The sequence below is a fragment of the Meriones unguiculatus genome, chromosome 17 (assembly GCF_030254825.1).
Source record: "Meriones unguiculatus strain TT.TT164.6M chromosome 17, Bangor_MerUng_6.1, whole genome shotgun sequence".
In the NCBI taxonomy this organism is placed as follows: Eukaryota; Metazoa; Chordata; class Mammalia; order Rodentia; family Muridae; genus Meriones; species Meriones unguiculatus.
In genome coordinates, this window is record NC_083364.1 from 41,014,157 (window position 1) to 41,040,802 (window position 26,646).

A 26,646-nucleotide genomic window follows, 5' to 3' on the forward strand; every position below is an offset into this window, starting at 1 on the left:
TCATGAATCTTTAGGTCATATGCTGACCTACTGTGTGTAGCCGGCACGGTGTGTGAGCTGCCTGAGTAGCATTGTGTCGGCTGTTCCCTCTCTCACCACAGTGACTGGCAGATGACAATAACCAATGTCCACTGACTTAAACCATACGCTCTCTGCTGGTGTGAGGTCCAGCGCGGAGATCATTGCTCTTCATGTTAGGAGAAACGGGAATGATTCAGAACCTGGGTGCTGTTGGGAAATTTAGAGAAACAACATGGGGGAGGGTGGATAACCTTGGTTACGAGTGTGCTGGCGTTCCACAGAAGGACGTCACCATTTATTGAAGAAGATACAGTGGGCGTCCGTCGGCTGCTTTTGCATATGCCCTGTATGTGGTATCATTTAACCACTGGCCATGCCTTAGACACAGTGTATGTGGTATCATTTAACCACTGGCCATGCCTTAGACACAGATTCCTCTTTCACGGAGCAGGCAGCTAAGAACTGGAGAAGTCCTGACACCGCTATCAGAGTGCTATGAAGCTGGGACTCAAACTCAGGCTTTGTCTAGTGCACTGTGCTTACTGTATCCTAGCATTGGACAGGGGAGGCCGAGCTCCACACGTTAGTGGAGGGGTGAGTTGGTCCCCAGGGACACTATGATAGTCTCTTCATTCAGATGACCCACTGTGTTTAACATTCCTACAGCATATGGGACTAGAGGGATGACTCAGAAGTTACAAACCCTTGCTGCTCTGACAGGACCGGAGTTCAGTTCCCAGCACTCACATGACAGCTCACAGCGGTGTGTAACTCCAGAATAAGGACATCTGATGCCCTCTTCTGGCCTCTGTGGGTACTGCATCCATGTGGAGCATATACCTATAATCCAGGCAAAAGCACTCACTCACTAAATAAATAAATAAAATAGACAAAATTAAAATAAACAGACCTAAAAAAGAAAAATAAAAGATTCCTATTGCTTATAAACACTCTTACTGGAACTTTTGGGAATCCAAGCCAGCATCTAGTCTGTTTTCCCACAACTCTGTCTCCTAAGCAGCCTGAACATTGCAAGCAGTGGGGTAAAAAGATAAGTCAAGGTTTAGTCAAAGCAAAGCTACTTGTAAATGTGAAACTAAAAGACTGCAAGCTGCTTCCTGGAGTACCCAGCAAAAACATTCTTGAGTCTCTAAGCGCCTCAAGGGAGAGTTAGGAGGGCCAGAGGGGCAGAGGTTTGGAAACACAGAGATCAAAGAGGAGGGGTAAAGTTCAAGAATGCAGAGTCGTGGATCTCAAAGCTTTGTACCCTCCGAGGTCCACAGCTGGTGAGTCAAATCCACTCCCCTCTCCCATCTGCTGCTGAGAGACACTGGGATTCTGCCCTGCTGTTAAAACACCCTCCCCAAAGACAGGGGAGGTTGGAGGGCAGCTGTCCTGCCGGCCTCAGAGTCAGGATCTGCCCACCCCATGCCCTACCCCCTCATCCCTCCCGCCCCCCCTCCAGTTCCCCTAGGACTCCAACTCTCCCACCTCTCCCCCAGCTCCTCCCCCCACCTCTCCCCTACCCCTGGCACAGACACTGTGGGGGTGGGGGTGGGGAAAAATCTGATGATTTAGAAACTGGAAATTTGGAACTGTAGAATTCCTGTAGAGTCTTTAGGAAAAAGCTTTCCTCTCTTTTTCATAGGTCAATTCAAGTGGAGAGAGAGAGAGAGAGAGAGAGTGCGTGCGTGCGTGTGCGTGTGTGTGTGTGTGTGTGTGTGTGTGTGTGTGTTTCCCAGCCTGCTAGGGAGGTGTTCTACCGTTGACACACACTGACCATTCTCCAGTGACTTTGTCATCACCAATGCTGCTCTTGCTCTATGTGACAAACTATAATAATTCCATGGTGGGATCAGACTTAGAGTTTGGTTTTTAGGCTCATCAGGAAAATACGACCTACCTCATTTGAGATTTCTCCATAACTTCTCTGACCTTCAAATTTCCTGCTCTTCCTTTTCATCAATTTCAATAGTTTTGAAGACAATGTCTCATTTGTGTGTTGCATCTACTGGTTACTGTTCAACGCCCCCACTGAAATGCAATTGCTCTGGATCTTCCTTTTGTTCAGTTCTGTTTTCCAGGTGTCTTAGACAGAGCCTGCCATGTTGTTACAGCTCAGAAAGAGTTGTTCAGTTGTATCCATAAAGCAGCAACCGCATCAGAGAGAGAGAGAGAGAGAGAGAGAGAGAGAGAGAGAGAGAGAAGAGGAGGAGGGAGGGAGAGAGGGAGAGAGGGAGATCTGTGTGAACATCCATATCCTTGTTTCCTACGCCTAGAGCTCCATCATGATTCAAGTTTGTTCGTCTGTTATGCTTTCCTACAATAGTGCTGGGAACCACACCCAGAGCCCAGAACATACTGGACAATTCTGTTACCCCTGAACTGAGTTCCCAGGCCTGTCATGTTTTCATTTTATTGTTAGTCAGGGAATCCTACTCAATTAGAAGTGAGAACACAATCCAAGGTGATTGTGTTTGAGAAATATATATATATATATAAAAAATACACGTGATTTGAATGTGAAAGACAATGCAAGACCTGCATATTTTCTAATGCATATATGCTTATAGGCATAACTTTAAAGGAATAAACCTTTCCCCTGTTATTGTGATTTTTTTTTCCCTTGGGGAGACTATTTCTGTTCACCCCAGGAAGGAAGGGCAATAACTGATGAAGTTAATACTTCTATCTAGTCCAGTGTGGGAAACAGTGAGCCTCTCAGCTACTTACAGAAGGTGAAACAGGGTTACCTTCAGGAGCATGGTGACGTGGGTGGCGCAGGTAGCAACTCATGAAAGCTACATCCTGGAGCTCCCTTCCCAACCTTCAGGCAACCACGTTTGCTGCTTATATAACTTTGGGGACAGGCTTCTGAGTCTTTTCTTCTGCAGTGAGTCTTGTAAGTTTCTTGAGCTCCCTGCTTCTAAGTTTGTTGTACGTTCATGAGCCTAAGACTCTCCTTCTCCCTCCATGTTTTAATCTGGAGGAAATAGACACACAATTAAATTTACCTTGATCCCCTCTCTAGATTCCTTTGCTTGGGTCCACATTTACATCTGGTATTATTTTACTTCAGCACGAAGACTTTGCTCTGCCAATTCTTGTTGTTCTTGTTGTTTTATGAGAAAGGGTTTCTCTGTGTAGACCTGGCTGTCCTGGAACTCACTCTTTAAGCCAAGCTGGCCCTGAACCCACCTGCTTCTGTCTCCCAAATGCTGGGATTAAAGACCTGTGCCACCACTGCCTGGCTTAGTATTTTTTATATAGGTTTTTATTAATTCTTGAGAATTTTATGTATACACTGATCACATCAACTTTCATTCCTTCCCCTAACTCCTGCAAGATCTTCCCCAACTCCCAACTTTATGTCCTCATGTACACACACAAAAAGATGATAGATGGATGGATGGATGGATGGATGGATGGATGGATGGATGGACAGACAGATCTATCCCAGTAAGTCTACTTTCTGCTGCCCATATACACTTGGGCCTAGGGCCATCCATTGGAGCATACCTTTGAAAAAACAACCGGCTCTCCTTCCTCCTTCCTCACCTGCGTATAGCACCTCGTTCTCATATTTTCTGGGCCTGAAATTTGTTAAACAGATTATCTCTTTCAAATTGTTTTCTCCCCTCTCACCTTGGAACATCAGTTACGAGTGTGCTGGCGCACTGGCTGTCACACCACACGTCACTGTGCTCGTTTTTATTAACCGTTTTTCTTCTCCGCTTCATCTTGGATGATTTCTCTTGCTAAGTCTCCAAGTTAACCGGCCCGTCTTTCTAAAGTAGTTAATCTCGGGTATTTTGTTTCAGATATTCTATTTCTATCTGAGGGAGTTCTGTTCAGCTCTTCTTTGTATCTTTGTTTCCTGAGCCTTCTCAGGTTTTGCTCTTCAATGTAGAACCTTTGCGGTGCTTAACAGGTGTTTTAAGGTCTGTACGAGCTAGCTGCCTCATTTCTGTTATCTGTTTCCATCGAACTATGTTTAAAATTTTTATATTCATGAGTCATATTTTATGTTTTTTAATCATTAAATGCTTGGCATGTTTCTTGGATGTTGCATGTGTTTGTGTGTGCTTACGTATGTACGTGCTCGTGTGTATGTGCACGTGAGGGGGCACATGAAGAAATGATGTGAGTGCATGCATGTGGAGAGGCCAGGGCTTGAAGTAGCACATCTCCTCCAGTTGTCTTCTGCTTTACTTTTTGAGACAGAGTCTTTCCTTAACCATATGCTCCCCGATCCTGCTCCCCTGTCTGGATAGCCCTGTCTCCACCTGCTCAGTGCTGAGATTATAAGTGCTCACGGCTGGGGCTGGAGAGATGGCTCAGGGGTTAAGAGCACTGGCTGTTCTTCCACAGGACCCGGGTTCAGTTCCCAGGACCCACATGGCAACTCATGGCTGTCTTTAACTCAAGTTCCAGTGCATGTGACTACCTCACACGGATATACATGCTAGGCCAAACACCAAAAGATGCACATAAAAAGGAATGCATAAATAAATAAGTGTACATTGCCGTGTTTGGCTTTTTTTCTTTTTAAACATGGGTGCTGGGGATTGAACCCAGGTTTATGCTAGTGCTACAAGTATTTTACCAGCTGAGCCGTCTCTCTAGCTCCTGGGTGATAGACAGTCGAAATTTTGTTTTTCGATCCTGCTGTGTTGCTAAAAAGAAATTGGGTTGTGTTGTTGAAAGAGTTGAATTTGTTGTGAATCCTCCAGTCCTTGGTAGGCTTTTTTTTTTTTCTTTTTTAGCGTTGTTAGGGCATCCCCCAGCACCCTTTGGACTTGGGTTCATTTAAGTGTTAAGGGGTGACTCTCCTGAAGATTCGATCCCGTGTTCTGCCTGTCACGAGCCTCTCCATTCTGGCAGCTCCAGGTATTGCCCTGCCGCTGCCCTGTCACTGGACACTTCTTCAGCTTTAAGGAGATGGAGTTCTCTCACTTGTGCAAAGGCCCGAGCTCAGAAAGACTCGAGCTTCCTCAGATTCCCTAAGCTCTTCCTTGGTCCTGTGCACTTTCTCTTGTCCATTAATCTATTTTACAAATTACAGCCACCCAGCACCCCTGAACTCCCACCCTTTTCTGTCTCTTCTTCCCCACCCCCACCTCTCTCTTTCTTACTTCAGCAAGACATCTAGTCTCTGTTTAGTTTGGTTTTCCCTCTTTGTACCTCAGCCCAGAATCTGCCTTCAGGCAAAGTGTCTCTTAGGAGCCAAAGTCCTATGATCTGTTGCCCAATGTCTGAGGGAAAAAAAATTTTTTTTCACTTCATATGTTTTGTCTGGTTTTTAAGTTGTTTACAGGAGTAAAATAATTCTTGTAAGTGGTTAATTCTTCCAGGCAGCAGCAGAAGTTCTATGAATCACAAAATAGCTTGCTAATAGACAGTGGTCATATGAACAGAAATAAATAGTATTATTTGTATTAAAAATTAAATAAGTAGGTTAATAAATAGGCTATAGGACTATTGAATGTCCCATAAAACACTGTCTTGGAAAAGAATTTTTGCAGTTGTCTGTTAAATGAATGGTAAGTGCATGGCCTTGGGGCTGGTATTGTGTGTAGCCCTAACATAACTTTATGTGCAGGCATGTGAGGTGGATTTGCTTTACTGAGGCTTGTCAGACTTTACTCCCCGAGTCTTGGGTTCTAGCTCTACCTTATGTCCTGATGTCCATTATCCCCTCTGACCGACCCCCCGTCCCCTCGGTAAACTCTACGAACCCTTCAGCAGTCCTCTATTCAATGGCCAAGCCTGTCGCTATTTCAGAACATGGCTTAGGAGCCGAAACACATCTGTGGTTGCTCGCTTGTGAATTTCTGTGTCTAAGTGCCATCCTCGGGATTGGATATGGCAGTCTAATATCGTGGTACAGAAGGTCCCTGTACTGGGTATTCGTGGACCAGAGGTTCAAGGCGTGGTTCCCAAAGCTGTGCTTCTCTGGGTCCCCTCCACTAGGTGATGTGTAGGATGTCTTTACCAGGGAGTCTCAATCTGGCCCATGATGGGGACAGTTGGCAATGACTACAGACATTGGTGGTTGTTGAAACTGGTAGGAGAGTGCCAGGCACACTGCCAAACATCTTGTCTGCACAGGATGCTCCAGACAGCAAGACATTACCAGGCCGTAAATTTGCGTCTTTGGTCTACCAAAATGATGGGAAAGACAATACAAAAAGCACATCCCCTTCCAGACTACCATGGTGCAGGCTGCCCCGTGACTTGTGACATTGCCCAGTGCTAGAGGACTCAGTGGGGAATGTCTGGAAAGAAGCGGGGGGGGGGGGGGAGGGGGGAGGGAGAAAGAGCGAACCTTTTCATTCGTGGTTCCAACAAAATTAGGATGCGAATAGCCATGCCTTGTTTGCTTCTTGATTTTATATTCCATCATCTGTCCAGACTGCACAAGAATTCAAAGGCTCGAGGGGAGACAGTGGACTTTAGTTTTCCCGTGACTGCTCTGTCATGAAGCTGGTTAATAATTCAGGAACATAGTAGAGGCCAGCGACTGGGCGACACCTGGTGCTGTATTGTCCACGTCTGAGCACACAGACTCTAAAGATGACACTCTGCACCTGTCTCCATTGTTCTGCCTTAATCATGGGTCTAGTGTTCGGTGACTGTTGATTAGTAGTAATTAATATTTGTCCAGGTTTCCTCCACAAAGAAGCCTGTGGTGGGAGCTTTCAAAAGCACAAAGCCAAGAAATGGCACCATTCATGGGGAGGGGAGAGGTGAAAGGGCAGGCTCTGGGGGAGAGGAAGCTCCGCCCCCGGGGCTGGAAAGTTCAAGGTAGAGGGAGGTGTATTCCAGCCATGCCCTGCAGGGACTGAGGGATACTGGGAGAACCTGGAGACCAGGTCTGCTTTGGCAAATGGGTGCCTAGGCTGCTTGTCCTGGATCTGAATCCCAACAGATTGGTTTTAAAAACTAGGGATAAGACCCAGGCGTGTCTAGTCTGTGACCCATGGACCATAGGCGCCACCTTCTTCTCTCTCTCCCTCCCCTTCCTCTCATCCTCATCTTGCTTTGTAGCCAGGCTGGCCAATTCTTGCGCAGCCTCTGGAGCACTGAGATTACAGGAGTCTGCCTTGGCTTCTTTTCAGATCGCAGTATCCATATTATGAGTATTTTCTGAGAGAAATAACACCTCCTCGTGCAGTTTCTCAGGCCCTCTCCCTAAGACCCGACTAGCCCTTGGCACCTCAGTCATTCTGACAATTTAAAAACCAGTCCAAGCTCTGGGCAACCCAGCTATCTGGACATGGAAGGCTCTTCCACACCCTGAGAGACGAGAGACATGATAGGCACTCCACCCAGAATGCCCTAGGACTGAACAGAGCCTAAGTCAGGAGCTGTGTGGAAAGGGCTTAGGACATGAGGTTAGGGGAGAGAAAAGGGGAAGATGCACCGTATGACTAAAAAGTGGATTTTTAAAAGAGCCTGGCCATTAAATAGCTCTGGAACGTGCAGAGGTTTTTACCTAGAGATTAGGAAAAATGAACTTTATCTCTGCTTCGAAAGTATCCATTACAATGAGTTTTAAATATATTTATTAAGATATTTTCTAGTTTAAAGTCCTGTGGTGTTTATAAGAATGCACATGAGAGAATGTAGCAGTGTATCATTAAGACAGTGAACACATTTTAAGCCTGTGTGTGCATGTTTGTTAGCTGGTCCAACTGCTTTCCTCCAGGGCCCGGCGTGGGAGCACTTGGAGCACTGACTGCCCTCTGCTGGTGAACCAGAATCAACACGCTGTATGACCCGAGACGCCCACTCTTGAGCGTGTGGTACCTACCCACCGGCACCAAGGAGCCAGCTGAAGAATGTCTGGTGTTCAAATATGCCCAATGAAGGAGTCTAGTGAAACAACTCTTCGCTTCTACTTGAACCCCCTTATCACCCTGGATTTGGAGTCTGGAGGCTGCTCTGAAATGGGGCCTCTGACGGGAAGGCTTGACTTGTTTCTGAGCATTAGTGAAAAGTCAGCATCCTTGCCTTGGAGTAGCCAAGCCTGAGTAGGTGCCCAGAGAGGAAGCCTGTTGTGGTGACATGGAGCCGGAAATCAACTGCTCTGAATTTTGCGACAGTTTTCCTGGCCAGGAGCTGGATAGGAGACCCCTTCATGATCTTTGCAAGACAACCATTGTAAGTGAGCAGCTATGGACATCAGTGCTACTCAGTGGTGGGGATGGTCGTGGGTCGTGGTGGCGGTAGATATGGGGATGGTGGAAGGGGAACTGGCTTTGTCAGACAAGCATCACCCAGCAGCTTTGGAGCTTTCTATAGATCTCTCTCTCCCTCCCGTCTCTCTCTCTCTCTCTCTCTCTCCTCTCTGTCTCTGGTTTTTCGAGACAGGTTTCTCTGTGTATCCTTGGCTATCCTGGAACTCTAGCTGCAGAGCAGGCTGGCCTCGAACTCAGAGATCCACCTGCCTCTGCTTCCCGAGTGCTGAGATTAAAGGCATGTGCCACCACCACACGGCAGAACCTTCTTTCTGAACAGATCCTCTTTTTATTCTTCCTCCAGACCGATTCCCAGCCTGGTGGCACAGACAGCTCTCCACTGTCCCCTGCCCTCTTGGGTGTGGTTTGGACTTTTCTCAGCTGTGGATTACTCCTGGTGCTTTTCTTTCTGGTTTTCACCATTCGCTGCAGGAAGAACAGGTAAGCAACCTCCTGCCTAGAGTCTCATCTAGGACTGTGAAGCCCAGGGTGCTGCCATCACGTTGGCACCGCCAGCAGCTAGCCAGCGTCCACAGGAACCTTGCCTGCCATACTCTCCACTATGCCTCTAGCATTTAGAAGAGATTGACATACCGATGGGTGCTCAGGAAATGTGTGTGGTGGTCTTGGAAGGAAGGATGTTTAGATCCAAATGGTGAATGCTGCCAAGAAAGTAACTGTGAAAAGCATGTGAATTGGGGTTAGAGAGCTACAAGATTTCTATAATGTAAGCTAGAGCCAGTCAGCAAATGATACAAAGATACATTGTCTCCCATGTGATTTGCTCCCAGTAAACCAGTAGTTGAAAGCATTCAGGGGCAAGTCTTGTCAGCTGAAACAAAAGAAACTTTGGGCTGGGGTTCCTGTCCTCAGCATCACAACACCAGTTGTGGTGATACTTGCCTGTAATCCCAGAGCTCAGGAGCTGAGGGAGAAAGGTTAGGTCATCCTTAGCTATAGAAAACTTGAGGTAGGCTCCTCCCTCCCAGCCAGTGAGATGGCTCAGTGGGAAGAGCCGTCAAGCCTGATGACCTGATTTTGATCCCTGGGATTCCCACCTGGTAGAAGGAAAGAACTTGTTATTACAAGTTGTCCTCTGATCTACACACACACAAATAAAAATAAGATTTAAACCGCCCACCTCCAAAAAGGAAAGGAAGCCTTAACATGAGAGTTTCAAGACAGCCAGGGCTACTCAGAGAAACCCTGTCTCAAACAAAAAAACAAAAGCAAATAACTGTCTCTGACATGAACTCAGTGGCTGGCTCTTTGACCTCCCCACCCTCGAGGGAGGAGCAGCCTTGGTAGACCACAAAGGAGGACATTACAGCCAGTCCTGAAGAGACCTGATAAGCTAAGGTCAGATGGAAGGGGAGGAGGCCCTCTCCTATCAGTGGACTTAGAGAGGGACAGGGAGGAGATGAGGGAGAAAGGGTGGGAATGAGGGAGGGGGCTACAGCTGGGATACAAAGTAAATAAACTGTAAATAATATAAAAAATAAAAATGTAATAAAAAAGTAAATAACTAACTAAATAAAATCCCTTAGTTGTTGAAGAAAGCACCAACTCTACAGTACATTTTAAATTTCAGCGACAGCATTATCTGTTGAGGATAAATGCCATAGAACACGCATCTTGAGATGTTAGGCTACAAAAGTGACCTGTGATCCTGGATACGAAGCAGCATGTTTTACTGAGGATTGGCGCTTTAATTGGGAGAGTTAGTAGTTTTGTTAGAATTGGCTAAAGTTAAATATAGTTTGAATGTTATGCTTTCAAGGATGACCTAGTGTTTTTCTTCTGACAAAAACCCATACTCTTTTATATGTTAATTTTCAATGCGAGAGTTATCAAACATTGGGGTAAAGATGACTGAAAGGTTAAGAGCTCTGGTTGCTCGTCCAGATAACACAGATTTGATTCCTGGCTCCTACATGTCAGCTCACATCCTGCTGTAACTCCAGTTCCACATGACCCAATGCCCTCTCTCTGGCCTCTGAGGGCACCAAGCACACTTGTGGTAGACAGACACGCATGAAGGCAAAGCACCCGCACACACATAAAATTAAACTAAATAAATTTAAAAATATCTATCAAGCATTTATACATCCTGCTAAAGCAGAAACACCGGCTGGGTGTGGTGGCCCACGCCTTTAATCCCAGAACTTGGGAGGCAGATGGATCTCTGAGTTCGAGGCCAGCCTGGTCTACAGATCAAGTTCCAGGACAGCCAGGGCTACACGGAGAAACCCTGTCTTGAAAGACAAAAACAGAAAACCAAAAACCAGAAACACCTATGAGCAGTGCTGAAATAAAAACACCCATATTTCTGTCATTCCACTAAAGACGCTCTGCCTGTCTTCTTTGCAGTGGGAACATGACTTGGCAGAAAGATCATAGGAAGCACTGTAGAGCAAATTACCTTGCATGGTGAAGGAGTTAACGAGATCAGGCAGCGAAGATGAAAGAACCCATTCTTTTTTATCTTCTTTTTTAACTTAAACATTTTTAAACTTTTTGTTGGTTCTTTGTGAATTTCACATCATGAACCCCAATCCCACTCATCTCCCGCTCCCCACATACCAGCCCTCCAGCCTTTAAACCTCTCTTCCAACAAAGGGGGAAAAACCTCACTGTGGAAGCTGTAGTATGTCACAGTGTCCCACAGTACACACTTTTGTTTGTATTTCTTCACTTGCAAATGTTTTCTTGCAACAACTCGTTGGTCAACGGAGATCCTGTAGTTTTGGATCTGTAGGAATACCCCCCAACCCCTTTGGTGCCCTCCAGAAGTTCATCAATGGGGTAGATGTTGGTGTGGACCAATTCAAAGCCCTGGATCTGAGCCTGAGAGGTATCTGAGCTGGTCACCCCCCTCCCGCTTTCATACCCTCTAGGCCAGCTCACCAGCAACCCCCACAGCCAGGGTCAGCTCAAAGAACCCATTTTTACAAGTGCCTCACAGAACAATAAAATTTGTTCAAAGGAGCAACACCACAATTGGATAATCCACTTTATTTTAGTTCTGAGGGTGTGTGTGTCTGTGTGTGTCTGTATATGTGTGTGTGTGTATAAGTGATTACACATAAATGCCACAGGAAGAAAAGTATGTTACTGAAACAAAAACAAAAATGATGTAATGATTAAGTTTAGTTGTATAGGTTGCATTTTTATTTTAAGTTAAAATTAATGTAGCCTACAATAGAAAAGCAGTACAGACCGAGAAAATTTGACCTGACTGCTGCTCGTATAGCCCTCCACCTAAGCATAGCAGACTCCCATTCTTTATAAGAACACATAGAACGTTTACCAGACCTGGGAAGATTCCAAGTTCTATACAAAGTTGTACTGAATTTTTAAAAAAAGATTTACTTATTGTATGTACAGTGTCCTGCTGTATGTATACAGGCAGGCTAGAAGAGGACACCCGACATCATTACAGATAGTTGTAAGCCACCACGTGGTTGCTGGGAATTGAACTGAGGACCTTTGGAAGAGCAGCCAGTGCTTTTTAACCTCTGAGCCATCTCTCCAGCCCAGCTGTATTGAATTTAAATGAGGTATGGTGGCTCATCCTTCCAACCTCAGCAAAATAAGCCAGAGCCAGAGTAGAACAAGTTTGAGGCTAGCCTGGGCCATATAGCAAGCTCTGGAACAGCTTAGACCCTGTCTGAAAAACAAAACAAATGAAGCCAGGAGGAAGGAATAAAGGAAGGAAGGAAGGAAGGAAGGAAGGAAGGAAGGAAGGAAGGAAGGAAGGGAGGGAGGGAGGGAGGAAGGGAGGAAGGGAGGAAGGGAGGAAGGGAGGGAGGGAGGATCATACAGAGTATGTTCACTAAATATAATGGGATTAAACTGAACTCATAAAATCCTAAAATACACAGAATCTACTCAGAACACTTTAATAAAAACCATCCTCAGCAGGGCGTGGTGTCACACACCTCTAATTCAAGCACTCAGGGAGGCAGAGGCACTTGGGATAGCTGGGAGTTCGAGGCTACACAGAGAAAGCCTGTCTCAAAAAACCAAAAATAAATAAATAAAAGACAAAGTAAAATAGAAAGTCTCTTGGACGGATGGAAAATGAACACACACCACACAACACATGCAACACATGCAATTTGTGTCCTGTTATGTCTAGAAAACACCATTTCCCTGAAGTAATCTACCACCACTGGCTTTTATAATATTTCTAACCCCTCTTAGTCATAGACCTCTGAGCCTTGAGAAGAAAGACATGTAGAGCTGAGCACTCTCCACTCTTGTTTTCTGTATGCTGACCCGTTGTGAACCTCTGTATGAATTGCCAACCACACAAAGAAGCTTCTCTGATGAAGGCTGGGTGGTGTGTTGATCTTTTGGGTGTAGCAGTGAGTCATTGAGAGTCATTTTATTGCTATGTTGGTTTAACGGAAGAATAGTAGCAGCTTTTCCCCGGTGACCCATGACCTATCTAGCCGTAGGTTCTGACCGTCTCAGGGATAGGCTCTGTCTCATAGAGTGGACCTCAAGTCCTCTTTTTCCTAAAGCGGTCGGTTATACTCATAGCATTTGTGCCACTATTGCACAAGGGAACATGTCTTGTCATAAAGGTCAATATTGTAGCTCACAGAATTCATAGTTAGGTGAGCTTGATAATTGCTTTCTCCTATGGTAGCATGAACTCCCAGCACCATGAAAGGTAACCAGTTAACATGAAGCTTATAGTTAAGGACCAGTTAGATTTCTCCATGCTCAATGGTTCAAATAAATGATGTCTTTAGCAATGGGGCCCTTAAAAAGTACTTACTTCTAAAAAACAAACAAGCAAACAAAACTAAGACGACTTCATTCTTAGATAATCTGATTATATAGCATAGTCAAAGCAATCTATGTTTAAAACCAACTCAATTACAGTTACATTTCCCTCTTTATATATATCGGCAAGCTGATTTATATGAAGCACCTAGAACACCCAACACAGATTTCAAAAGGCATAAAATCACTAGGAACCATCTGATTTCAGGACTTACTACAAAAACACGGTAATAACGTCAGTCTGGGACTGGCAAAGACAGACGTGTATTTGTTGTTCTCCAGATTTCAGCAGGGGCCTGGATTTCAGCTTCTAGAAGGAGAACGGGTTTCCATTTCTCTCGGGAGCTGCTTGGACAGGCAAGGCCAACACAACACACCAGATGTGGAAAGGCTTTCCACAGAGTGTGACAGTTTAGCCCTTGTAGAATGAGATCGCCAGTGGCAATGGAAACTCCAGCATTCCAAAGCCTATGGCGGCGATACCAAAGTGTTCAGCCCTTGGTTAAACTGCTGTGCTGAACACGGCAGAGGTGCTGGTGAAAGCCCGTGAGCTTGTAGCCAAGACACACGCCTGTCGAGGCCCAGGCTCAGTGGGCCAGAGGGCAGGCACGGCAGGAGATAAATGATGAAGCTCAGGCAGCCATGGTGGAAGGCTGAGGGTATCACAGAGCACACAACCAGCCAGCATGTTTATTTGAAAGCAGGGATTTATAAACCTTGGGCAGTGGGAGGGACTTTGAGGATGAATGTGTTTGATTCCCTGGGCTCAGGGGGTGCTTGTTTTGCATGAAGTGGTATAGTGCCTCGTTTTACATGCAGTAGCACAGTCCTATCACAAGAAGGAGAACACAGTACTTAATTATCCTATGGGTGCGAGAACCTCCAAATACAATTGAAGGTCACTGCTGAAGACTGAGATCCTTAGCAGGGCGGGGCATTTCTAGGAACCGATAGCTAGCTGAACTGGTTTTCTTATCAGTACTCGGTCTGGCCTGTAATCTTCCCTGAGGGCTATGTGAGGGCTTACAAAATCTGGGGTCACCCAGTTTGGGAGTGGGAGGGGGGCTTAAAAACCTCGATGAGGAAAGGGAGTCCATCTTCATAGACTGAGCACAAATAAGTGGCTTTTTGGAGATGTCAGACTTCAACCCAATCCAGCAAAGCCCCACATATGCCCACATACGTTGACACAACGCGCTCACAGAAGTAAACACATTTCTGCGGTCCACGGACACCAAGAGCAAAGGCAATTTCACGGCAAAGTTCAGTCTTTTCAATAAACGGCACTGGGAAAACTGGACACCCACATCCAAGAATTACTTTTTGAACATGTAACGTGTTCAAAAATAAAATCCAGAACTGTGATGTTTATTTCAAAGTAATAGGAAAAAAATGTTATGATCTTGGGAAATATTCATTGAATAAAATATCAAAAGTGTAACCCACAAAAGAAAATGTTGAAAGATTCGGCTCCAAAAAAATGAAATAACAACTTATCTTCCAAGGAGAATCTTGAGAGCATAAAAAGAAAGCCATGGATAGAAGTTAAATATTTATAAATCTGATAAAAGACACTTCTATTTGTATGTGTTGGCAGACACTACGGGTGAGAGTGTATTGCGGTGAAACTATTGTGAAAAATTCATCAACCAGTTCCTTTCAAAATTCAGTTTTACCCAGCCGTCTTACCCTTGAGTTTTTACTTAAGAGAAATTAATCTATGTCTATAGAAAAACTTAGAATCAATGTTCATAGCAACTATATTATAATAGCCAAAATCTGAAAATAGCACAAATATTCATCAATAAATGAATAGAGAAACAAATGACTGTATGTTCATGTGATAGGATACTATTCAGCAATAAAAAAGAATCAATTACTGACTTGGAAAAATATAGATACCTAGGAAAATAATTATACTGAGTAAAAGAGACAAGGCAAAAAGGTTTTATAATTCCAATTACACAAAATTCTAGAGAACTAATCTATTGCTGACTAACTTGTACTAACAGAAGAGTCAACCGTTGACTGCAAGTGGGTGAGGTTGGCAAAAAGAGACAGGAATGAGGAATTACAAAAGGTCATGTAAGAAACTTAAAGAGCCATGAATGTCCATTACCTTGACTGCAGTGACACGTGTGTGAGAAAGTTTGTACTGGGGCTGGAGAGATGGCTCACTGGCTGCTCTTCTAGGGACTCAGGTTCATTTCCCAGCACCAACCACCTTGTGATTCCAGCCTCAGGGTTTCTGATACCCTCTTCTGGCCCCTGTAGGCACCGCACACCCATGGTGCACAGATGTATGTTCAGGCAAACACTCATACACATAAAATAAAAATAAATGCTATAAAAAGTTCTTACGTTTCTGAGAAAGCTCTCTCATAGGGAGTAAAGCATATAATATCTGGTATGTTTTTTTCAAAAGGGCTTGCCAAGGGTCTTAAAAGCATCTAATAACTTTACATGATCTTAATAACGGACATGGAAAAAATTTTCCTTAGATTCTTCATGAACTTATTATTAAGAATATTCCTTTAATAATATTCTTATTAAACTGTAAGGGTCACACTCACTTAGCTCTTGAAACTGCTGAAAATTTCAGGCCCCAAAGGAAGCCTGCTCTGACACGTACAAAATAGGGTTCATGTTGTAGGTTCTATATTAAGCAAACATTGTTCAGTAAAGGCTTGTATTTTGATGCCTTATTTCACTATTACTAGATGAAAGTTATAGATGATAGACTGACATCTTGTTGTCTCTCAGACACTGAAATTCCCATCAGAGTCTTCAGTAAAATGCCGCTGCCTGAGAAATATGAGTTATAAGAATGTGTAGACTGTAGGTATATACTTGCAACTTACAACTTAACCTGTTACTGTCTCGTGAATGTTAGCAAAAGACAAATAAAACAAGACTATCTTTGAAGCACCAGCTCAACTCCCAAATAATAATACGGAGAACTATCATATTTATTATAAACTTGGGCATTATAGTTGGGCCGAGTCTCAGCTATTCTAACCTGACAATACTGGCCTGGCCTACATCCAGCCACATGGCTCATTACCTCTCAATCTTAGTCCCGGCATTGGTTTCTTCGTCTGTGTCTGGATGGTGCCTCTAATTCCCTCCCAGCGTTCCTATCTCTGCCTAGAAGTCCTGCCTATCTCTCCTGCATTGGCTATTGGCCATTAAGCTTAAGCTCTTTATTCAACCAATCAGAAAGTGCTGGAAGGAGTGTTTACAAAATGTAATGCAGAACAATACCAAAGTCAGGCCTCCAATCAGATCTCTGCCTGTACAAAAAATCAGCGTTTGAATAATACAAAGAAGATCTTTACACAGTGCACAGAAAGATCACCCCAACACAGAAAAGTCCCCTGGTTTGGAGCCAAGGTAGTCAACACTCTTGACAAAAACAGCAGGCAGCTTCCTGTCAGACTTGTGGGCTCCCGGAACAATGAAGGGCCTGTGGACACAGTCCTCGTCACGAAAGGACAATGAAGAGCCCGTGATGGATGCTTGCATAGCCAGTAAGTTACCTTTCACAGAGAGGGGCACTTGGTATAGAGGATTCGCTGCCTTTTCAATAAATTATAAATAAGCTTGGTGTGCTTGTGTGTGTGAGAGAGACAGAGATAGAGACAGAGAGATAATGATGTTGATGATACATGATCTTCCAAGGTTGCTCGTGTATTATACGAACAGTCCTGAGAAGGGCCTGCAGGCACTTGTGTCTTGCCGTACTCAGCAAGTATATACAGGGCTGTTCCTGGGCCCATGGGTAGCTCTGCATTCAACTCAGAGCCCTGCATAAAGGCGACTTCCATGTCTGTGGAAGGGACAGTCAAATGCCCAGGCTAAAGGTGCCCTTCCCTGCGCTGTCCTTGTTCCTCTCCGGCTAGGGCCCTCACGTGGGTGTTCTGACGGCCTCCGGCAGAGCTGAATTGCATGCTCTAGTGTGGATTGCTGTGTTTGCCTCCTCTGCCTTCAGATCTGCACCGTGGTTCTCAGGCATACTGCTTTATGCCCTTCTTGGACTCTCCGACTCTCTGCCTCCCTGGGTTCTGAGTCATTGATCCTCATTACAAAAGCCCTTACGTTACGATTTCTGTGGTTTTTGGAGAAGGCTTTGACTCATCTTTTCTTCATTCTTTCCCTTTCTGAGAGTTTTTATTATCATCTAGGTGAGGGTGTTATTATTATATTGGATAAGAAACATTTAGTAAGCGGAATACTTATGTACCCAGAATGCTGTGTAAAATGTGATTTATGGGTTTCTGAGACCTTGAAATTTATCCGTCCCCTGGGTACAGAAACATGAGCAAGTCAAGGTACATTTTGTTTAAATTTAAAAAAAAAAAATGGCTTTGAGGCAGAAGTGGGGCTAGTGGGGGAGGGAGAGGACCAGCCGGCAGAGGTAGGGACTGGGAAAGGGTCAACAAAAACAGGAAATGTATAAAAATACCGTAAATGGAATCCAACGCCTTGCACGCTGATTTTTAAGAAATTAATTTAAAATCTGATTTTGAAATCTAATGCCTGGCTGCTGGGAGGGATCTGTGTTGTTTTCATATTGATTTTTTTCCCAGGCCTGTCATCTTTGCGGTTTGATTCATTGGAGCTGAAAGCAAGGTGACGGGAAGGACGGGATAGCAATACCGGTCGCTTTTGGCGGAGAGAAAGCTTGCAGGCTGGCGTTCTGGGATCCTCGCCGTAGTCTTTGCCTTGGCGACTGCTGACCAAGTCAGAAGGGGAAGCAGTCCGTCCTAGAACAAACACTGACCATGTAGCTCAAGTTAGGATGATACTGCAGGGTCAGGGGCTGGATGAGGGACCAGGGTGCCAGGCTCTCCCACCACAAGAAGTTAAGGTTCACAGAAGGAAAACGTTGTTTGGGTTGCCGTTTCCAGGGGATTGGGTGGTGAGCTAAAAATAGGTGTAGTATCATGAGGTTCAATGCCACTGGTGTGTGGAAACAAGGCAGGAAAAGGGTCGCAGAGCAAAAGGGAGGTGGTGGAGGGGAAGGTCCTTCTTGGGCCCTGCCTGTGGAGTGGCGGATGGGTGGGAATGTGTGTGGAGGTTAATGAGGTAAGAGGGTCAGTGCATAAGCGTGGTCTCAGCCCAGGGCTTTGGTGCTCTTTCGCCATCTGGCAGACAAGCCCAGATGGATATTAGGCCTAGACAAACTGCTCACACCATCCCTCACGCATGTGTATTGTGGACTCACCTAACTTAGTGAGGCATAGCGGCTCAAGCCTTAGAGGTCAGAAGCAGGAGGGTCATGAGTTCAAGACCAGCCTGGGCTACATAGTAAAATTCCTGTCTGAGAAAACCAAAAATAAAATAAGCAACTAAAATAGAACTAGATAGATACATGGGCTGGCCAGATAACTAAGTGGTAAGACGCTTACCGCCAAGCCTGACCGCCTGAATCCATAGAGTGGAAGGACAGAACTGTCTCCCACAAGCTGTCCTCTGACCTCCATTTGCGTGTCATGGCATGTATGCACATGCACACAGACACATAAGCGCATGAGATAGATAGATGCATAGATAGATGGATGATGTAAGAAGATAAATAGATAAGCAAACAGCTGACCACAACTGTCATCACCCTTTTACAGCAGATGGTGGGCCACTACTGAATTGGGAGGAGGAAGTTTGAACTTTCTTACCAAATAATAAGATCCTTGAAACTTAAAAAAAAATTTTTTTTTAGAGACTTGTCCTTATGTTCGTTGGTGTTTTGCCCGTATGTATGTCTGTGCGTCATGTGGATGCAGTGCCCTCAGAGGCCAGAAGAGGACGCCAGATACCCTGAAACTGGGGTTACAGGCAGATATGAACAGCCATGCAGACACTGGGAATCAAACCCTAGTCCAGTACTCTTAACCACTGAGTAATCTCTCCAGCCCCTCTTCTTGAAATTTTAATATCTACCCGTCTATCTATCTATCTATCTATCTATCTATCTATCTATCTATCTATCTATCACTGGTACTGAAGGTAGAGCTCAGGGCCTTGTTGACAGTAGTCAATTATTCTCCTATTGGCCACACCCCAGCTCCCGAGTGTTTTAATCTTTGTTCTCCATTGTACCCAGATTCTGCCGTTTCCCAAGGGAACACTTTAGCTGGCCCGGACTAAAATCGAGTACAGGGATAAGGATAAGCTTTTGGAAGACAGACAAGTTCTTTCACCTATTCGACATGGTTTCAGTTCTACCCAGGCTGGGCACAGCAAAGCAGCTGCCTTTCATTGGAACCTTTCTCCTTGTGCTCCTCCTTCCCCAAGCCCCAGGCATGACATGGAAGGCTCCAGAGACCCAGCCCTTGCTGGCTGTGGTTCTTCTAAACCATCATCTCAGTCAGGACAACCCACTGAAACCCATCAGTTCTTGATGCGCTCTTGGCCATGGTGGGCTGTACTTTCAGAAGGCCTTCCTGCGGTCAGGTTCTTACACGGCTGTTTTTGTTTCTAAAAATTATCTACTGGAGCCAGTGTGGATACACGTCTTTACTCCCAGCTCTCGGGAGGCTAGAAGCAGGCAGATCTGTGAGTTCAAGGCCAGATTGGTCTATATACAGAGTTCTGGGTCAGCTGGGACTAGGTAAAGACCCCGTCTTTTAAATAAACACACACACACACACACACACACACGATTGTCCAGCAGTATGCCAGATTTTATCAAGGATCTGGGTTCATATTCAAGGACAAAATAGTTTAAAAAAACAAAACAAAACAAAAACAAAAACAAACAAACAAACAAACAAAAAAACTCCATGGATTTGGTTTTCCCAAAGTAGAGGAGTCAGAAAAGAAAACGAACATATGGGATTTTAGTGGAACAAGGACAGTGAATGGGAGCTTTCAGGTTGGCCATGCTAATTCAGACAGTGGGTCCAGGGAAGGCCTCATTGAGAAGGCAACACTTGAGAACAGACTAGAATGGCCTAAGAAATGAGTCTGTAGGAAAGGCCAACCCAGGGGGAGCAAAGAGTACAGAGTCCCTGAAGAAGGCACGTCCAGTGTTCAAAGAAAAGGAAAGAGACAGGGCTATGGCTGGAGCAGATTAAATGAGGCACAACAGGAGACAGTGATGTTGGAGAAGCAATGGGGCAAGAGCCATGGGAACTTTGTAGGCCAATGGAATTAATGTCTCTGGCTTGTGCCCCGAATGTTACAGGCGGCTGTGGTAGGGTTTGGAGCCAAGAAAGAACATTGCTCTACTTCCAATGGGTAGGAAATCTAGCTGCTTTTTTATTTTTTTTTAATGAATAGAGAATTAACATTTAATGGAGCTATGCAGAACTGCCTTAAATAAAACTGTCGCTCTGGGGGCCTCCATCCAGGTACTAAATAGTAAAACTTAGAACTTCCGGGGAATGTTTGGAGGAGTGCCTCTTGGCTCCTTTCTCTCCTTGGTAAGTGGGCACCAGCCTGGGCTGGGGTTCCTCGGCAGAGCACCCCCACATCCAATCTTTCTCTGCTTTGTGTTCTTTGCCACTGGAGGGTTGGTGACAGAAAGAACAGACTCTCGAGGGGCAGGGCCCTTCAGTGTTTAAGCTAATCGAAACTTGGTATTGAGAGGAGTCAATACTTAACTCCAATGCTACTGTTCTCTTTAATTTTTATTTTTAGTGTGTGTGGGTGGGTGTGGGTGTGTGCGCACAGACAACTGAAGTGGCCATAAGTGGGTGTCAAGTACCTCTAGGGCTGGAGTTACAGACAGGGTTGAGAGCCACCTAGGAATTGAACTCATGTCCTCTGCAAGGGCAGTACGTGCTTCTAAACACTAAGCCATCTCGCCAGCCCCTCCGGTGGTTCTGTGTACGTGGAGACAGTATGAGCCACAACGAAAAGCTGACTATTCAGTAATCCAGAATTACTAAATAAAGACAGGCGAAGAAGGGGCTGGTTTACACTCAAACAGTATAAAAGCTATTATTCGTGAAGAGAATGATTGTTAAATTTCTCTACAGTAAAACTAAAAAGCTGCGTGTGGGGGTGCACAGCTTTAATCCCAGCACTTGAGAAACACAGGCAAGAGGACTTCGGTGGGTTTGAAGCCTGCTTGCATAGTGAGCTCCAGGACAGCCAGGAGTATATAAAGAGGTCTTGTTTTAAAATGATAGACAGACAGACAGACAGACAGACAGACAGATAGATACTGAAATTTTCTGTTTGTTAAAGATTCTCCTAAAAGACAAGGCAGCCAAGCTATAGCGTGAGAGAATGTATTCACAACATATGTATCAGTAAAAGTTTTTTGTCGTTGTTTGTTTTGGTTTGTGTTTTAGTTTTTTGAGAAAGGGTTTCTCTTTGTAGACTTGGCTATCCTGGACTTTTGTAGACCAGGTTGGCCTCGAACTCACAGAGATCCAACTGCCTCTATCTCCCCAAGTGCTGGGATTACAGGCCTGTGCCACTGTGCCCCTCTTCAGTAAAGAATTTTTATCCATGAAGATTTTTATTTAATGATGAATCAATAAGAAAAAACTCTTTTTTTTTCTTTTATTGAAGGTAGATTCTTCCCTCATAAATGTACCCTTACTATAGTTTCTCCTCCTTTTACTCTTCCCAGTTCCTCCCCACCTCTCCTTCCCTCCAGATCCACTCCAGATCTATCTCTCATTAGAAAAGAACAGGCTTGGGCTGGGCATGGTGGCACACACCTTTAGTCCCAGCACTAGAGAGGCAGAGGCAGGAGGATCTCTGTGAGTTTGAGGCCAGCCTGGTCTACAAAGTGAGTCCAGGACAGACAAGGGACAAGGCTACACAGAGAAACCCTGTCTCAAAAAAGGGGGGGGGGGGGCTCGTAAGATACAATGACAAACATGACAAAATGAAACATAAGAAGATGAAGGAATTTTTTTAATGGAGAAAAGATGTAAGGTGACACCTTACAAACAAATACATTTAGCTAGCCACTAAGTGAGTGATGGCCAATCGGAGACATAGAAACCGAAGCCACAGTGGATAGCCTGACATGTTTACTTAATATCTTGTAGTAAAAAGATGGACAAAATTAAGTTTGGAGAAGGCCAAGAGCAACGGGAATTCTGATGCCTTGTTCTGGAAGTACAGATGCTTAAGTGGAGAGAGGTCCCGGATGCATCCTGATTCCGGGCATTGCGTGATGTCATAACACACTACACAGCCCTGGGCAGCACGGTAGACCAGCATAGTGGGCTCTGGAGACCACTGCTGTGGATGCAGACTTTCGCCATGTGGTGTCTGAGTGTATGCACAGACACATTAAACTGTTTAGCAAGATCTATAAACCTTGAACATATTCACACCCCGCGTGTCTTAAATCTGAAATGTATGTGCAAAACTGCACATACAGCTACCAAAAATGCATTCACTAGAATATTTCTGGCACTACTATTTATAACAAACCCATTTCAGACCGTTTTGCATTGCTTTAACGGAATGTCTCAGGCTGGGTTATGTATAAAGAAAAGAGCTTTCTTTGGCGTGTGATTCTGGTAGCTGGAAAATCCAAACGGAATGGGTAAGAGGTCCCCAGCTGTATCACTACACGACAAACTACAAATGCACAAAAGAGGCCAGATATGTGGGGTGTCTTCTTGATTTATAACAGCTGGATTTCACATTAACCTACCTGGTCTCACAAAAATCAAACCTATCACCATGAGGTGGGCAATAATCCCTTCTATGTTTGTGCTTAAATGACCCAAATCACCTTTTGACGTACTGTTCTCTCTCAAAAGTATGGCACTGGGAACCCCACCTCAATGTCGGTTTGGGTAGAAAAAGCTCACGTTCACATCACAGCAGAGCTGTGAAGAAACTGGAAGTGGTTCCAATGTCCATCAGCACTTTAACACCTTCAAATACATCCCATGGCTCGATGCTATACAACAATGACGATGATCTACAATTACCTGCCGCAGTGTGGGTGACCCTCAGAAAAATGTTATTGATCAAAAGAATGACAGACACGAATATTATACCCTGCATGGCTCTGCTTACAGCAAGCACAGACAAGCTCACCTACCAGAAGTCAGGACAGACCCTAGGTCAGAAGGCAGGGGACAGGCAGGCAGCATGGTGGCCAGCCAAGCAAGGAGCAGGCTTCTCAAGGAAAAGTAAGCTTCCTTTCCTAAGCCGCATACTGGATGCAGGGGTGTGTTTGGTGTGAATTTTTGAATTGTATATTTATGCGTATGAATCTATCTTTATTTCTTCTGTTTTGTTTTGGATTTGTGTTTGGTTTTGAGGCAGAGTCTTGCTATGTGGCCCTAGCTAGCCTGGTTCTTATTGTATAGCCCAATATGGCCTCAAATTCATGGCACTCTTCCTGCTTCAGCCTCTCGAGTGCTGGCATTATAGGCTTGCACCACCTTCATGCATGATAATGTATATTTTTCTTCAATGTGTTTTTGAAGGTTTCATTGTGTTTTTTTTCCCTCCACAAGATGAAAACCTCCAAAAATGATATATGTTAGTTTGTCATAAGAAACAATATTTATACAGTGTTCTGTCTACATGTGTGTCTGCATGCCAGAAGAGGGCACCAGAAATCATTACAGATGGTTATGAGCCACCAAGTGGTTGCTGGGAATTGACCTCAGGACCTTCTGAAGAACAGCGAGTACTCTTAACCTCTGAGCCATCTCTCCAGCCAAAACAAAAATTCTTAAATATCATTTTTCTCGAAAAATATTCTTACTTATGCCTATATTATGGATGTTGAAGGCTATAATGGTTAGCCCCACTGTAAATATGAAGTGAACTATGTAAGACTTATTTATATACCACTGATTTTAAAAAAGAAGGAGAACTTGGACCAGCAAGAAGCCTCAAAACAGATACACGTGCTGGCAAGCCTGACAGCTTGAAATTGATCTCCAGAACCCACAAGGTGGGAGGAGAGAACCAACTTCTGCCAGTTGACCACCAACCTGTGGCATGGTTCATGCACACGCACGTGCGCACACACACACACACCAAATAAGTGCGAAAACCAAGAACTCGTTAATCAAAAGACTCCATGTCGAGAGTCTTGGCAACAAAAGAACCCACAATAAAAGGAAAACAAGTTCAAGACCACCAAAGTTAAAACTGCTGTGCCACAGGGGATGGAGAGACAGCTGAGTGGTGAAGAGAATCATCTTCTCTTGCAAAGGACCGGAGTCCAATTCTGAGCACCCTGATCAGGTGACTCACAGTTGCCTGCAGCTTCATCTTCAGGGCATCTGAGGTCTCTGATTTCAGGCACCTGCACTCACCTCCCCTGCCCCCCTCACCCCGCCTATTGCACATACATGTAATCCAGGACATCATGAAGAAAGTGAGATGAGCTTATGGAAAGAGGAAGTGTGTTAAAGAGCTGCAGAGGTGGCTCACTGGTTGAGAGCACTGGCTGCTCTTCCGGAGGACCCAGGTTCAATTCCCAGCACCCACACAGCAGCTCACAGCTGTCTCTAACTCCAGTTCCAGGGCCTCTGACACCCTCATACAGACAGACAGACATGCAAGCAAAACGCCAATGCACATAAGATAAAAACAAGTTATTAAAAACTAAGTGTTTTAAAAGCACGTATCAGATAAAGGATCTCTAGGTGGACATTTGAAGAATGCTAACCAATAACAAAGACAAAACCCGGCTCCGCCCACTGTGCTGCGTGTCAGCAGACTCCTGCAGGGCGTAATCTCACTCTCGCGATGGAGAGTGAATAACTGGCAGAGCCATCTTGGAAAACAGTATAAAGTTGGCCCCGGGAATCTAAAAAGATGTATCTCTGAAAAGATATGCAAAAAACACAGCAGGCCTGTCATGAAGTGGGAAGAGGCAGGCAGACCACACCCACTGGGAGGGCTGGGATCATACAGCTAACCAGTGTTCGTGAGGCTGTGGAGGACTCACATCCTATGGGTGGGAACGTATCCAGCTGCTATGGGTGTCATTTGAGTATCTCCCAGAATGCCCAAAGGGCAGCAATTAAACTCCTAGGTCCCACAGCATAACATTATAAATGATGCGGGGTGGCGGCGGCGCACGCCTTTAATCCCGGCGCTTGGGAGGCAGAGGCAGGCGGATTTCTGTGAGATCGAGGCCAGCCTGGTCTACAGAGGGAGTTCCGGGACACAGAGAAGCTCTTGTCTCAGAAAACAAAACATGCGCGTGGCATTACTTACAATAGCTCCAAAGTAGAAATCACGAACCCGGGTGTCAGTTTTAAAAGCCAGCCACAAAGTGTCGTGCACTGTACGATTCCCCTCCATAAAAGAAGTTCAAAGTCAGAACTAACCAAATGATGGTGCTGAAGATCAGTGTAGTCTCTTGCCTTTAGAGAGGAGGAAAGGTATCAATTATGACGTGGCTGCAACGGTCTCATTTGGGACTTGGGCTATGGTCCCCTGGATATCTGCTTCACGGTAATTCACTAAACTCTACATTTAAAAGGTAGCTTTCGTGGCTGGGTGGTGATGGCACACGCTCTTCATCCCCGCCCTTGGGAGGAAGCGGCAGGCGGATTCTGAGTTTAAGGCCAGCCTGGACTACAGAGTTCCCAGAACAGCCAGGCTACACAGAGAACCCCTGTCTCGGGAGAAAAAAAAAAAAAAAAAAAAAAAAGGCTTTTCTTGCCCCAAGTCATTACTTCTTCAAGGCGAACTGTCCATTATGCGTGGTTATGGACAGGAAGTAGCTACACTTTCAGGGGACTGGGCCATATGACGACAGAGTCAACGTCCAAACACTATTAAGTAATTCTAGATGTCATGAGCACTGTGCTCCCCCGAATTCTTATGTGGAAGCCCAAAGTCCTAACGTCACCCTTCTCGGAGACAGAGTTTTAAAGTTAAATGAGGTCAAATTAGGTCATATTACTAACCCTTCGGGGCTGGTGTCTTGAGAGCGCAGACGGCAGAAGCACCTGACAGGGCAGGAGGTTCGGCAGACAAGGCAGGCGGCAGCTGTTGGCAGCTGTCCTCTGCAGGCCAGTGAGGGATGCTGCACTACCAAACAGCCTTGGTCAAGCCGTGGCCCTGGCCTTCTAGCCTCCTGGAGTGTGGGAAAAAAAACAAACCATCAAATCCTGTCATATAATTCATCAAGTCTGTGGCATTTTTGTCGCGGCAGTGCAGAATGATACGACAGCTATTCACTGGTATTCAGCTGCCTTTTCTCCTCTGAACAACTTAGCCTATCGAAGCCAGGTTCAGTGGCCAGCCCTCAGGGAGGCAGAGGCAGGTGCATCACTGTGAATTCGAGGCCAGCCTGGTCTACAAAATCGAGTCCAAGACAGCCAAGGCTACACAGTGAAACCCTGTCTTGAAAAACCAAAACCAAACAAACACACCAAGCAAAAACAAATGACCCTATGAGATTTAGTCATAAATTCCCTGTCCCCTTTGCTTTTGTAAATGTAACAGAATATCCAAGTTTTACTCAGTTTGGGATACTAACTGGATTTGAAAATAATCTGACTTTAATCTACACTGGACCCCTCCCTGTGTCATCTCTGCTTCCCATGAGGCTGGGAGCTTGCTTTATCTCTGTAACTCACCAGATAGTTTTCAAGCATTCTGAATTTTGCAGCTGTCAATGGCA

At 45.1% G+C, this 26,646-nt stretch overlaps 1 protein-coding gene across 1 annotated transcript in view; it reads left to right on the top strand.

Annotated features, from left to right (window-relative positions):
* Positions 1 to 26,646, top strand: part of Gpr156 (G protein-coupled receptor 156) — a 90,534-nt gene that overhangs the window by 16,752 nt on the left and 47,136 nt on the right. Inside the window, exons 2-3 of the mRNA XM_060370373.1 lie at positions 7,733 to 8,187; positions 8,569 to 8,705. Of these exons, the coding sequence (XP_060226356.1) occupies positions 8,092 to 8,187; positions 8,569 to 8,705 (233 nt within the window). The 5' untranslated portion in view covers positions 7,733 to 8,091. The remainder of the gene's footprint in view (positions 1 to 7,732; positions 8,188 to 8,568; positions 8,706 to 26,646) is intronic.